Source organism: Mobula birostris, chromosome 9 (assembly GCF_030028105.1).
Source record: "Mobula birostris isolate sMobBir1 chromosome 9, sMobBir1.hap1, whole genome shotgun sequence".
NCBI lineage: Eukaryota > Metazoa > Chordata > Chondrichthyes > Myliobatiformes > Myliobatidae > Mobula > Mobula birostris.
The window spans coordinates 11,496,509-11,511,322 of NC_092378.1; the positions used below are offsets into that span (position 1 = coordinate 11,496,509).

The window sequence follows — 14,814 nt, forward strand, 5'->3', positions numbered from 1 at the left end:
TTTTCACAGCCCTTGCTAGATCTGCCTCACCTACTGACTTACTGGCCTAAACTTCCACCCACTATTAAACAGGACCTGTGAAAAATGATCAGACACACCATTCATCAAAACAGGAATAGTTGTTGTTCCTTTCTGCACCTTGTGCACACTCGACAGCAACTTTGTCATTTCTTTAGCATTTCTGGTTGTTCTTTATGAGGCTGAGTTGTTAGCTCTGCACAGATGGAAGCGTGCAAGGAGCTGGCCAGATTCAAACATGGGAGCACTCACCTCGAAGTCTTGTGTAGATGCCACTACACCACCAGCCAGCTTAAAAAAAAGGGAACAGAGAACATGTTTTATGTTACAGAGAGGGGTATGGATGGAGACAGAAGTGAGAATATCTGTAACAGGGTGTAGCCCAAAGTCATCAAGGGAACAACTGCTTCAAATACTGGTAGTCAAAGTCAGAGGAGAAAAAATTTTAAGAAAGGAAATAAAGAAATCAACTATGGAGAAAAAAGTTGATTATCTTAAGCTTTGTTCCAGGGACTTCAACATCTCCCGAAAGAAGATGAAGTACTATTCTCTGAGGTTAATAGCCACTTTGATTCTATTCGAACATAGAATGTAATTAATATCAAAAATCAGTGGAAGTCAAAACAGTGTTTGGACTAAGTTATAATTGCCATTTATTATTCTATCAATCTGCAGTCAATTTTATTACGCCAAGCATTGTTCATGGCCACTATGTTTCCTCTGTTAGTTTTAAAGGGAGGATAGATTTCTTTTTCACAGCCATTTCAAATAACACTTTTGGATAACTAAATGGCAGCACAGAACATTGCATTTATTCATGGACTTTCATTCAGTGACCCAACCACAAACAAAAGTCTTTCAAGACAGTACAGTATGAATGTGAGTGATGATTAGACTGTAGACTAATTTTTTGTTGTTATTGTTGGTTTAGAAAGAAATTTTAGTCACATGCATTAGTTATATTAGATTTCATATAGAAGTGTCATTAAACTGCGAAAAGATAAAAAGTCATACTTAAATAAATGTTCACACAGTTGAAAATAACTATGCATTAAACGAAAGATAAGCTTCAAAATGCATTGATTTGTATTTCTATTGAAAAGCTTTAGGATTCAGTAAAACATACATTAAAGCAGTCATTTTTTGTGTCCAATTGGCAAAGTAGCCTCCTTAATGTTGTATAAAAGAATTACCACATTAGATTCTGATACCAGCCCTGTGACCGATTAATACACACTGTTCGTTGTACTGAAGGTCATTGTGATGAAGACCATAAGATATAGGAACAGATTTAGGCCCTTTGGCCCATCAAGTCTACTTGCCATTTCATCATAGTTGATCTTTTTTCCCTCTCAGTCCCAATCTCCTGCCTTCTCCCGTATCCCTTCATGATAAATCAAGAATTTATCAATCTCTACCTTAAAAATACCCAATGACTTGGCCTCCACAGTTGCCCATGGCAACAAACTGCACAGATTTACCACTCTATGTCTAAAGAAAGTCCTTCTAAGTTTCATTTTAATAGGATGACCTTCTATTCTGAGGCTATGACCCCTGATCCTAGATCCCCCACCATAGGAAATCTCTGCTCCACATCCACTTTATCAAGGCCTTTCAACTTCGATAGGCTTCAATGAGGTTACTGCTCATTCTTCTGAATTCCAGTGAGTAGAGGCCCAGAGCCATCAAACACTCCTCATATGACAAGTTTTTCAATCCTGGAATCATTTTCATGAACCTCCTTTGAATCCTCACCAGTGTCAGCACTTCCTTTCTTAGATCTCCTTCTTCTGGCTATCCATCCCATAGGATGATGATGGTTCCTTTCAGTCAGTTAGTGGGATGATACCCCACTCCTCAGAAAGGAACAGCGTGTGCGTGAATGGATTTTTTGTTGCACAGGTCCAGACCCACCCTCAGGACATACCCTCCCGGATCCAGCGGCATGGTTATATAAGGGGCCCAAAACTGCTCACAATACTCCAAGTGAGTCATGTGAGTTCATTTAGATTTTCTTATGCTGTTAATTCATTTTTAACTTTTGCAAATGATAAGAAAATTCAACCAAGCCTCCTCACCTGTGTAGCAGTATATAAATAAAATACTTACAGAACAAATTCTGCTGAATTTTCCAACTACAGTGATTCAAAGAGGCAGCTGTAACAACTTGTAAAAGATTACAGTTAAATGGGGCTCCATGGGAGCATGAAATTTATAGGAATGGGCTGAACGTCTAAAAATCAAGTGTAATATATAACATGCAGCTGGCTTGGTACAGAACTTTTACATCTTTAATAAGTTATCAGTGCTGTCCAATACCTGACGACTAAATCACTGTAAATGGTGAAAAACATTTGGAGAGTTTTGTCTTATCAGTATCAAATACTGTAATGTCAAAGCAGTTTACTTACTACTTTTTTTACTATTTTTCTACTCTGAAACAATTTAAATCTCTGCTGTCAACGCTGAAAAGCACAGATTAACATGACAACTTTCAATTTTAAAAGTTTCAAATTTTCAAGTTCAAACACCACTTATTTTCAAACAACAGTGTATATATGTGTAGACATTTTCCAAAATAAGCAAGCAAAATTGGAATTACCCTCTCCTTCATGTTTAAATGGTCCTCGCCAAATTCAGAAGCCAATGCTAGCAACCTTTCTGATTCAGAACAATTCTGAACAGAATGATCAACATCTGTCAAAACAAAGATCAAGCGATGAACTGCATTAAAATGGGTTGTTTAAAACCGTATTGAAATAAGCAATAGAAATACTAATTCTGAGGTATAAAATAATGAGTTCAGTAAACATTTGGGGCCTGTGTAGTGAATAGTGATTATACAAAAAGAAGGTGCTTTATTATTGTATGGATTATTGACAAAATACAACTGTCAAACTCAAGTGTCTGCTGCTTTCCTAGAGTCTTAATCAAATCTGGTCAAACTTAAACTTAATGTAAGTTTAAATAAACCTTAGTACTACAAAATTGGCTGTAAAAGATGAAGAATACATAATGTTTAGTTAGTGAATTACTCTTTTGTAGTTCAGCATCCAGAACATAAGAAGTCGAGAAAAATGTCCAGCACACTTCCGACAACTAAAACATTTAAAACACTTTTTTTCATATGGTTTTCTATCCATTGACTATACAGTAAGTGGACTGGAAGTGAGAATATTTTCAACCTTCAGCTCTTAGGAAAAAGCCTAAATAACTGTGATGAAAAATTATTACAATGCAATAATCTTCAAGTATTCCTTGAACAGTCTTGAAACTTGATAGCTAAAATACGTTCACATTGAAAGAAAAAAATTACAAATTATTCATTTCTTCCCATATGGTCCTTGAAAGCTTTGATAATGAAAATGTTCACTCTTTTGATTTTTAACGAATTACTATGAAGTTCAGCAATAAAGCATGAACAACTGACAGAAACTTTTCAAGTGAAGCAACAAGAAAATTAACACTTAAAACTTTTTTTCTTCAACTACAGACATAAAATTTGAGTATATGGAAGAGTGGTGATTTTTGTTTTAAATCAGCTTTCATTCCTCTTTCATTCAATTAGTAAAATGTCATGTATCGTCAAAATCAGGTAGACTGTGAAATTAAGCAAAACATAACAATTGCAAATAGATTTTTCTCAGAATGAAATAGTGTTACTTTCTGGTGTGCATTGTAACTTGCAAATACAGAACAGTTTTACATCATGTTGAAAATGTATGGGAGTGGTCCTCAATAGTCCTTCCAAGGATAACCATATACTGGATTTATGTTTCTTCAGCGTGAGCCTACAGTATATTACATCTCATTTCTCATTCCTTAACGTTTGTGTCCTTTCACCTCAGCATTGGTCCTTATCTTTCCACTATTGATCTTACCTCCAATTAACCCAATCTCTAACCCCTCCAGGTTGTGACTCCTTATGGACTTGACTCATCAATTTACCTCTGTATTGATTCACTAATTGCCCAGTCCCAATCCACAATTACCCTTTGATCAAATGTCCTTACTGCAAACCGCTGAACTTCAAAAGATGACAACCCAGATTTCGATCAACAATTCACCCCATTGCCACGTGCAACCTTCCCTCTCCCCACACACTAGATTAAAAAGATGCCAAACAACATCTCTCCAGGTCCTTATTAAGCATCTAATATCTACACCTTCACGGCCAGACCTTATTCAGGGCCCCAGTCATCAGCCCTTACTCACTTTCATTACCAAATTTTGCATGACAGCCCCACAATTATAAGAGCTACTCACACATTACACAATTTTATATATCCATGCAGCCACAAAGAAGGCACAATAGTAGCAATATTTCATTAGGAGTTTGAGGAGATTTAGTGTGTCACCAAAGACACAAGCAAATTTCTACAGAAGTACTGCCGAGAGCATTCTAACTGGCTGCATCATCGTCTGGTGTGGGGTGGGGGTGGGGGATGGGGATTCTGCAAAGGATTGAAATAAGTTGCAAAGACTTGCAAATTTAGTCAGTTCCATCGTGGGCACTAGCCTGCATAGTATCCAGGATACCTTCAAGGAGTGGTGCCTCAAAAAGGTGGCATCCATCACCCAGGACATGCCCTGTTCTCGTTGCTACCATCAGGAAGGACGTACAGGAGGCCAAAGGCACACACCCAACAATTCAGGAACAGCTTCTTCCATTCTGCCATCCGATTTCTGAATAGACATTGAAACCATGAACACTACCTCACTACTTTTTTATTTCTATTTTCCAACTACTTATTTAATTTAACTATTATATATATATTCATATTCTTATTACAATTCACTGTTTTTTCCTCTATTAATATGTGTTGCATCGTACTGCTGCCACCAAGAAACAAATTTCATGACTAATGGTGGTGATATTAAAGCTGATCTTGGTTCTAATTTTGAATTTCTTGGACAATGTTTCCCACTCCTGTTCTTACTCCTCACACTACAATAGCAGCAACTCTTATAGTGTCCTTAAGAGAATACTACTTTTTTTTTACTGGAAATCTCTTCCACAACAGAGTCATTCTACTATCAAACTAGGGATTAGTGAAAATGCATGGGAGCAAGTCTTGACAATCTCATACATCTGTTCTGTGACGTTTTACTCCACTCTCCTCAGTGCTGAGAATGAAGCTGTGTCATGCCCAGTTGTTCCAGGCTGAACGTCTGCAAGCTTTGCGGTGATTTACCTCTGTATGATGGACTGAAACTGAGACTGAGACCATGGTCCTACACCGGCTGCTCCCGGCTTCGGGTTTATGGGTGCAATTCGTTCTGAATGCTGATGCTTGCGTTATTGTTTGCATAACCTGATTTGTTTTTTTTCTCTGCACGTTGGGTATTGGTCTTTTTTTAAAATTAGGCTCTGTCAGGTTTCTTATTTTGTGGCTGCCTGTATGCAGATGGATCTCAAGGTTGTATAATTTATACACACTTTGATAAGTTATGTACTTTTAACTTCGAACTTAAACATACTTACACTCGAGCTGCTCTAAATCCTGGAGAATCATCTTTTCCACAGTCTCTCCTCTTTGCTTAATTTGGTCGAAGTAGCAAAGGACAGATGTGGGGACGTCATCTGCATCCTAAAACATAAATAACTTCTGATATCAAATTTTCAAAATATTGGTCAGCCCAACAGGATAATCAGTTCTTCAATTTAAGAGAAATCAAATCTGCTAATACATCAAATGATATCATAAATTTCTTTTTAAAATGTAGCATCCAATTTGTACCATCAAATTCAACAATTAAAAATATTAGAACATGAGAATTAATAACTATTTCACCTTTGTTCAAAAGATCCACTATTTACTGATTGATTTGTTCAGGATGTAATTAACTAGCATTTGCTTGCATCTCATTCTTTTAAGAGTCTACATTCTTGCAGGACGTCTTAACATACACACAGACACAGACACACACAGACAGACAGACACACACACACACACACACACACACACACACAGTCTGTCATGGTAGTCAGCTGACCTATCTCTAGGCCAGTTTATGCAATTTCTAAACAAGCTGATAGCAAAAAAATAGCTTTTCTTTCACTCACCTTTTAACAGAGACTTAGCAATTCATTACTTGGGAGAATGCAAGGATGAAGCCTAGTGGTCAGCACAATGCTTACAGTTCCAGCAACCAAGAGTTCAAATTCCGCCATTGTCTATAAGGAGTTTGTATGTTCTCCCCACAGACCAAAGCCATACTGGTTGGTCGGTTAATTGGTCATCGTAAATTGTCTCAAAATTAAGCTAGGTTTAAAATTGGGAGTTGCTGGGTGGTGCAGCTCAAGGGTCAGAAGGACCTGTATCTCAATAATTGTTTTAATTAATTAATTAATGGAGCCTGCCTGCAAGAATATATCTCCAAAAAGGCGTTTATTTAAAACAACTCAATTATGCTTGACTAGCTTTACTTATTTTTTTAACTGATCAAGATAGTGTTTGTAGAATCACTAACATGTAGCCAATCTTTGCCAAGCTTTAAAAGTCATTTTACAGGGGTTTTTGACTATGGACAATATGGGCTGACCACCAATTGAACATCTGATGCTTTAATTTCCAGTGTCATCAAAATTATTCTGATCTGTCATGAATGGAATATCATAACAATCTCTCACACTAGTGTTTCAATAGAGATCAGTTACTAAGTTTGTCACAAAGACAGAAATTAACTAAATTACTTTAAACTAAAGAAAGAGCCAGAAGGCGGTGAAGTAAGGAATGCAAAGTATTGATGTATTGATATATTGACGTTTGATGTATTGTTCCTCGGCATTCTTAAATGAAATAGGAGGCCAAAATATGAGTTCTGAGAAGGCAAATACTGAAATGACACCAGAAGTCACCAGAATCTCAGGGTCCCACTTGCATTCAGATCATAATTACTGAGGATATTATTAAGCAGATCAAAGGTTTTCAATGTTCTACCCTTACTTAAGTGCAATTTCATAACAAATTTAAAAGCTCACAGGATCTGATTCAATGAGTATATCCTCCTCTGATTCCTCCAATTCTTCCTCCTCAGATTCTTCTATTTCTGATGCAGGAATATGGATCTTGCTTAGTTCAGCCTCAAGGGCTTCTTCAAGCAGTTTGTCTTCATCCATTATTTCCTATTAAAATCATACACTTTAGTATCTGAATATCAACTGTATAATTATATAGCAGAGAAAATGACTACAGGGTGTAAAATCGCCACATAGAAATCCACAGGAAACCTTGGCACATCTTCAAAGCAAGAGCATTTTGTTTTACAGCACAGGTAAGTCTGTTACCTACAATAAGATTCACAAGTATATCCTGTAGAAATTTTTTCCAGACATTGAAAACTGAAAAAAAATTACTCTGAGGCCGTGTTACTGGACAGAAAACAGAGTAAGAGTGTTACGTACCCCGTAACTGGGTTGTCAAACCAGCAGAAATGGAACACTCGTTGGAGTCTGTGATTACTAGGAACTAATAAAGTTTTATTAAAGAAATAAGTAATACAGTACACTAACCACAAGGATATAAATGTAACAGGTTAGCAATGATAGTATACACATATACACAGAAATAGGGTAATAGGAATCAACCAAGCTCTATCACAGTCTAGGGGTAAAATGACCAGTCTTAAGGTGAAGCAGAGTTCAGTTCAGTCTAGTGTAGTTTGAAGTAATCGCTGATGTTGTACCATTGGGGGAGGGAGGGAGAGGGAGAGGGGGAAGGAGGTGGGAGTGGGAGAGGGAGAAAGAGAGGGAGAAGAGAGAGGGGGGGGGGAGAAGAGAGAGGGGGGGGGGAAGAGAGAGAGAGAGAGAGAGAGAGAGAGAGAGAGAGAGAGAGAGAGAGAGAGAGAGAGAGAGAGAGAGAGAGAGAGAGAGAGAGAGAGAGAGAGAGAGAGAGAGAGAGAGAGAGAGAGAGAGAGAGAGAGAGAGAGAGAGAGATAGATAGATAGATAGATAGATAGATAGATAGATAGATAGGTAGGTAGGTAGGTAGGTAGGTAGGTAGGTAGGTAGGTAGGTAGGTAGGTAGGTAGGTAGGTAGGTAGGTAGGTAGGTAGGTAGGTAGGGAGGGAGGGTTGGTTTCAGGCAAACCTTTCAATGCCTTCTGATCCCGTTGTGGTCACCGACTGTGACCCCTCCATTCCAAATGCGATCATTCTTCCATGGTGAACCCGGCACCCAGGCAAGGGCGGACACACACCAGGTTCCCACCGATCATACCTTTACACCCTGTGAGCCTCTGACCAATTCCCGCCAATCGGTCCTCCAAACTCTGAATTACGTGTCTCTCTCTCGTTAATCTCTCTCTTCTCTCTTATTAGCATTTTGAATGGTTCTCCGTTGTCTCTCATTATCTCTCTCATTAGCATCATCCGTTCTGCAGCTCTGCTTGGCTTCACACATGACAAGAGAAGTAAGAGACCGGTTGGAAATTGGGGTACTGCTTCATTGAACGCCTCCACAAGCGGGACTTCCCAGTGACCAAACATTTTAATTCCAATTCCCATTCCAAAGTGTTGGTCCACGGCCTCCCCTTGTGCCAAGATGAGGCCATCCTTAGGGAAGAGGAGCAATACCATATTTTCCATCTTGATACCTTTCAATCTGATGGTACAAATATCGATTTCTCCTTGACTGAGCAAATCTTCCCATACCCCTTTCCTTTTCTTCCCCACTCTGACCTTTATTTCTTTTCACCTTCCTATTGCTTCCCTCTTAGTTTTCCCCCAACTTTTCCCTTTCTCCCTATGGTCCACTCTATCAGATTCTTTCCTTCTCCACCCCTTGATCTTTCCCACCCACCTGGCTTCACCTATCATCTTCCAGCTAATTACTTTGCCCTTCCCCATCTTTTTATTCTGGCATCTTCCCTTTTCCTTTTCAAAAGAAAGGCCTCAGCCCGAAACATCGACTGTTTATGTTATTGCCATAGACGCTGCCTAACCTGCTGAGTTGCTCCAGCATTTTGTGTGTGCTGCTTTGGATTTCCAGCATCTGGGTTTAAGAGTAGATTAGTCATTTACAGTTTGAGAAGCTGTAACTACTGGAGTAGCAAATGGTTTGGTGGTGGAGCCCGACCAATGACTAAGATATTACACCTTGTCCCCTCCATCCAAGTCCACTAATGGAAGATGAAGAGCAATGAGTTATGAGAAGCATGCAGAGAAAATGTGACCAGATGCAACAGGATGTGGTCAGCTAATCTCAAGAGGAAGTTAAAGGGTGATAATATTGTAAATGAAACATTAATCATTTTTTAAACCATATGTTGAATAGCAGATGGTTCAATTTAATATCAGAGGATGTATACACTATACAACCTGAAATTCTTACTCTTCACAGACATCCATGAAACAGAAGAAAACTAGAAGAATGAATGACAGGAAATGTTAGAACCTGCGCACAGGCAGCAACAGCGAAAACATCTACACTTCCCTCACGCCTCCCCCACTTGCTCCAGCAAAAGTTTTAACTCCAGCACCCACCATGCAAGCAATAACAAAGACACCAGAGACCATGATTTAGAGCCCATCAGAAACTACTGTCCATCCCAACACTTCAACATTTCATACAGTCTCTCTCTCTCTCACTGGCAAGGAAAAGATATCACTCAAGCAACAACGAGAGGGGATACAAACAGCTCACTGTTTCAATGTTACAATCTGCCACGCCGCTTGTCCGAGTTCCCTGACTCAAGGACCAGCAGACTTTCTCTCACCATCGAGAGAGAGATCGTTCAAGTACAGGGACCTTCTTTTGTCAGCAATGTACACCATTCAGGTGTTCCTGGGTGTCCCCAAATTAAGATGCAGGTACAGCAAGCGAATAGGAAGACAACTCCTCTGTTGGAGGAGGATTTGAGGCACTGGCTAACTGCATCTGGAATAATGTATCAGTCTTGTTTCATGCCCAAGAACATATTAGTGACAGTGTAATAAAAGTTCACCAGACTGACTTCATTTAGCCTCATGAGAAGAAATTAAATATATACTCTCTGGAGATATAAAAAAAAATGTAGAGGCAATCTGATTGAAATGTTCTTACGAGGCTTGTCAGAGTCCATGTAGGGATATTTCCCTTGGCTGGGATGACTAAAATCAGAATTTGCTATTTCAAAATAAGGGATCAATCATTCATGAGTGGAATAAGAAGGAATTTCTTTAGCAACACACTCAAAACACTGGTGGAACTCAACAGGACAGGCAGCACCTGAGGAAATGAATGAACAGTCGATGTTTCAGGCCAAGACCCTTCTTCAGGGCTGAGAAGGAAGGGGGAAGATACCAGAATTAAAAGGTGGGGGAAGGGGAAAGAGGCTAGCTGGAAGGTGATAGGTGAAGCCAGGTGGCTGGGAAAGGTCAAGGGCTGGAGAAGAAAGAATCTGATAGTAGGGAAGAGTGGACAAGCGGAGAAAGGGAAGGAGGGGGTGACCCAGCGGGAAGTAAGAGGCAGGTGAGAAGCAGTAAAAGGTCAGAGTGTGGAAGGGGGGGGGGGGTGCGTGATTTGTTCAATGAAGGAGAAATTGATATTCATGCCAGCAGGTTGGAAGGTACACAGATGGAATATAAGGTGTTCTTCCTCTAGCCTGAGGGTGGCCTCATCTTAGCACAGGAGGAAGCCATGGAACAACACATCGGAACAGGAATCGGAATTAAAATGTTTGGCGGAGGTGTTCAACAAAGCAGTCCCCCAATTTACAATGGGTCTCATCAATGTAGAGGAAGCCATATCAGGAGCAATGGGTGTAATACATGGCACCAGCAGATTCTCAGGTGAAGTGTTGCCTCGCCTGGAAGGACTGCTTGAGGCCCTCAATGGAGGTGAGAGAGGAGATGTACAGGCAGGTGAGGCACTTAGACCACTTGCAGGTCTGGAGGGAGAATAGTGGGGAGGGACAAATGGACAAGGGAATCACAGAGGGAGGAATAAAGAAATTTATTCAAGTGCTAGTGAAACTTTGGAAGTGTCTACTCAAGTATAGTGCGGAGGATTTTTCTATTGTATTTAGGGAACCAAAGATTTGGGATTGATAGAGGAGAGTGATCCTAGGGTAAAAGATCAGTAATAAAGGGATGAGAGCCCACACAGCCTACTTGTACTATAGACTGTGTTCTAATGAAGCATTTAGAGGTCCTAAAAACTGATGAGGTTACTGGAAAAATGCTTATCAAGTTAGAATTTAGATTAAAAGCTTTTCTCCTTTTGTTCCAATAACCAGCATAAAGGACATCTTTAGCACCAGACTACAGCATCTGCAATTTTGTGTAACTCTAAGAGATATAAGTGTTTATTTAATCCAAAAGTGCTGACAACCCTTGCCAAACAACGAGTGCAATCTAATCACTACAAATTTAACAAATGATTGCTAAAGGAAGTACCATTAGTACAGATTTATAGTTTCATTTTGGCAGAGTTTCTACATCTGAGAAATTCATCCACGACAACCTCCCCCAAAACTTCCCACCCCTTACATTCTTCCCACCCCTTACATTCTTGGCAATAGGAACTAAAGGCCTTACAAATCATCATAAGTATTTATTGGATTTGCTGAGTGATGTACCACAGGGAGAAAAGAAATAATTGATAGCGTGCATTAACTTTTTATTCTTTCAGAAGAATGTGGGGAAAATAGGAAGTAGAGTAAGCTACCAGGCCCACAAGCCTGTCCACCACTCAACATGATCACAGCTCATCTGCGCTGCCCTGATTTTTTCTTCTCTGCCACTTCTCCACAATCCTCAGTATTTCAAATATTTAACTGTTTCCACCTTAAACATATCTAATGACCTGGCCCATCTTTGGAGGGGGTGGAAAAGAATATCCCAAAAATTTACTACCCTCTGAGAAAAGAAAATTTAAACACAATTCATTTTTGAAGTTTGTTTTTTTATTTTGCAGCTTTGCTGGTTTCTTCCCCTGTGAGTGAAAACATCTCATTTACCTTGACAAGTCAGCTTGAATTTTATATATGCTTGAAAAAGGCATCCCACATTCTTCAAAACTCCAAGGAGCACAGGCTCAATTTCAACAAATACAGATCCAAAGCAAACAGTCTGAGCTAACACTCACTGTCCAACCTTATCTGCCCTAAAAGCATGTGGCGTATTAGTTGCAAGAAATAAACTGCTGGAATAATTCAGCGCAGTAGCCGTGGAGGCAAAAGGATAGCCAACATTTTGGGTCGAGAGCCTACATCTGGACTGAGGTAGCACGAATCTCACCCACCCCCTCACCTCCTCATGATGGCAATCTTTCTTTCATAGTGTTAGTTTAGATGAAGGGTCTCAGCCCCTTTATTTCCCTCACCAAGTGTCACCTGACCCATCGAGCTCCCCCAGCTGTTGTTTCTCGATTTAGATTCCAGCACACACCGTCCCTTGTGTCTCCACTTAGCTTGTCAGGTCATTGCAAAGGGAAATCATGTGTTTATCATCGTGCAATCGCACACTGACAGCAGTGTGGGCAAGAATTTGAACTGGATCACCTTTGCAGCAACAAATTAGACATAGAAACATAGAAAACCTACAGTAAGATACAGTCTCTTCAGCCTACGATGGTGTGCCGAACATGTACTTACTTTAGAAATTACCTCAGGTTACCCATAGTCCTCTATTTTTCTAAGCTCCATGCACCTATCCAGGAGTATCTTAAAAGACCCAATCATATCTGCCTCCATCACTGTCGCTGGCAGCCCATTCCACGTCCTCACCACTCTCTGCGTAAAAAACTTACTCCTGACATCTCCTCTGTACCTACTTCCAAACATCTTAAAACTATACCCTCTCGTGTAGTCAATTCAGCCCTGGGAAAGCCTCTGACTATCCACATGATCAATGCCTCTCATCATCGTATACACATCCATATATTTGTGCACAGCCTTAATGATCAGAGGATATGTCCCCTACCACTGATTCTCATTCCAGTTATTGCAACAGCCCATCTCTGAAGTCAATTCAGATCACAGGAGAAATATCCTTCTTCCCTAATTATACACAGCTTCTATTGCCCTGTTATAAAATAACTAAATAGCCCTCTCATATCATCTCTCAATCTACAATACCTTGACATAACTCTTGCACTATATTCGTCAACTTGCACGGCACTTTCTCTAAATGTAACATTATATCTGCAATATAAACACCAGAAAGTCCGCAGATGCTGTAAGTCTAAAGCAACATGCACACAGTGCTGGAGGAACTCAGCAGGCCAGGCAGCATCTATAGAAATGAATAAACAGTTGACGTTTTCGACTGAGACCCTTCTTCTGGACTGGAAAGAAAAGGAGAATACGTCAGAATAAAAAGGTGAGGGGATGAGGGGAAGGAGGATAGCTAGATGGTGATTCGTGAAGCCAGATGGGTGAGAAAGGTAAAGGGCTGGAGAAGAAGGAATCTGATAGGAGAGGAGAGTGGACCATGGGAGAAAGGGAAGGAGTGGTGGGGGGGGGGGTGAGGTGAAACGCAGGTGAGAAGAGATCTAAGGCCAGGGTGGGGAATAGAAGAGCGGAGGGGGAGGTAAACAATTTTTTTTACCAGAAGGGGGAAATCGATTTTTATGCCATCAGGTTGGAGGCTACCCAGACGTAATATAAGATGTTGCTCCTCCACCCTGAAGGTGGCCTCACCTTGGTATCATGTGTTTTTTTGTACTCTCCACCCACACGGAATTATGTATGAAATAATCTGTCTGGCTGGTTGGTAAACAAAAGTTTTACAAGTTAGCAATTAGCAAACAGGGGTGCAGCCGCCAGGCCACCCCACCCCATTAACTCAGGTACCTGACCTCAGGTTCCAGCATTTCTGTTGTACAGGTCTACAACCTCTTCAGCCCCGCCCTCAATGAAATAACGTGAGGGTACTGATACACAGACACGCATTTGTCCCATAATCAGAGAGGGCCAGAAAAATATGTCCCTGCCACAGAGAGCGAGCACAGCGAAAGAAATGTTTCAATGGTCGCCAATAGCAATGCAGCTGACCTGCAGGTTTTCAGGTCTGAGGAGTGAGCCGAGCTGAAGCTCCTCGGCAGCACCGGTGGTTGGGATTTGAACCGGTTCTTCCAGGCTGCCAGTCCGGCGCCTCTGGACATGGACCCGGTCAGTAACCCTGCCACGGGATCGAGAGGCTCCAGCAGAGCCCGGGACAGCCAGTGAGTCAGCCTCAGGGGGCAATGGCCAGCGACCCACTGAAGTTCCCCCCTCCACTTACCCGGCCCTTGCAATCAGCTCCGGTGCTTGAGGACTCTACAAATCAGTCTCCATGGCAGCAACGTTGCGGGAGCGCGCTCGTACACGCGTGCTCGGTGCACATCTTGCCTCCCGTGCACGCGTGCGTCACCGCCGTAAACCACAATTGCAATAAACGGTAATTCGCTGGGTTCATTACAGTTTCTCGGTTTGATGTGTTTCTGATTTCAGCCTCTTGCTCCTCAAGTGATTGTAAGATTAGATTAGATTCAACTTTATTCTCATTGTGCCGAGCCAACGAAATGCAGTCAGCATCAAACCAGAAATGCAAAGAATAATGTTATTTACAAAATAACTGTGAGTAAAAAGTACCACAGCATACAAATATAAAAGTACTGAGACAGTACAATATGGGTGCAATACTGCTCAGCGCTGTGATGTGAGGTTCGGCAGGGTCACAGCCTCAGGGAAGAAGCTCTTCCTGTGCCTGCTGGTGCGGGAGCGGAGGCTCCTGTAGCGCCTACCGGATGGGAGGAGAGTAAAAAGTCCATGGTTAGGGTGAGATGCATCCTTGATAATGCTTTTCGCCCTGCCCAGGTAGCGTTTATGG

At 41.0% G+C, this 14,814-nt stretch overlaps 1 protein-coding gene across 4 annotated transcripts in view; it reads right to left on the reverse strand.

Annotated features, from left to right (window-relative positions):
• lrriq1 (leucine-rich repeats and IQ motif containing 1) overlaps window positions 1-14,294 on the reverse strand; it is a 172,877-nt gene extending 158,583 nt beyond the window's left edge. For 3 of the 4 annotated variants that reach the window (XM_072267486.1, XM_072267485.1, XM_072267487.1), the window contains exons 1-4: window positions 14,227-14,294; window positions 7,004-7,147; window positions 5,504-5,609; window positions 2,621-2,715 (exon numbers count right to left, since the gene is read on the reverse strand). In XM_072267486.1, the coding sequence (XP_072123587.1) occupies window positions 2,621-2,715; window positions 5,504-5,609; window positions 7,004-7,141 (339 nt within the window). In that variant the 5' untranslated portion in view covers window positions 7,142-7,147; window positions 14,227-14,294. Of the gene's footprint in view, window positions 1-2,620; window positions 2,716-5,503; window positions 5,610-7,003; window positions 7,148-14,226 lie in introns of those variants that run through there. The other variant, XM_072267488.1, reaches the window with a different exon arrangement.
• Window positions 14,295-14,814: the final 520 nt, after the last annotated feature.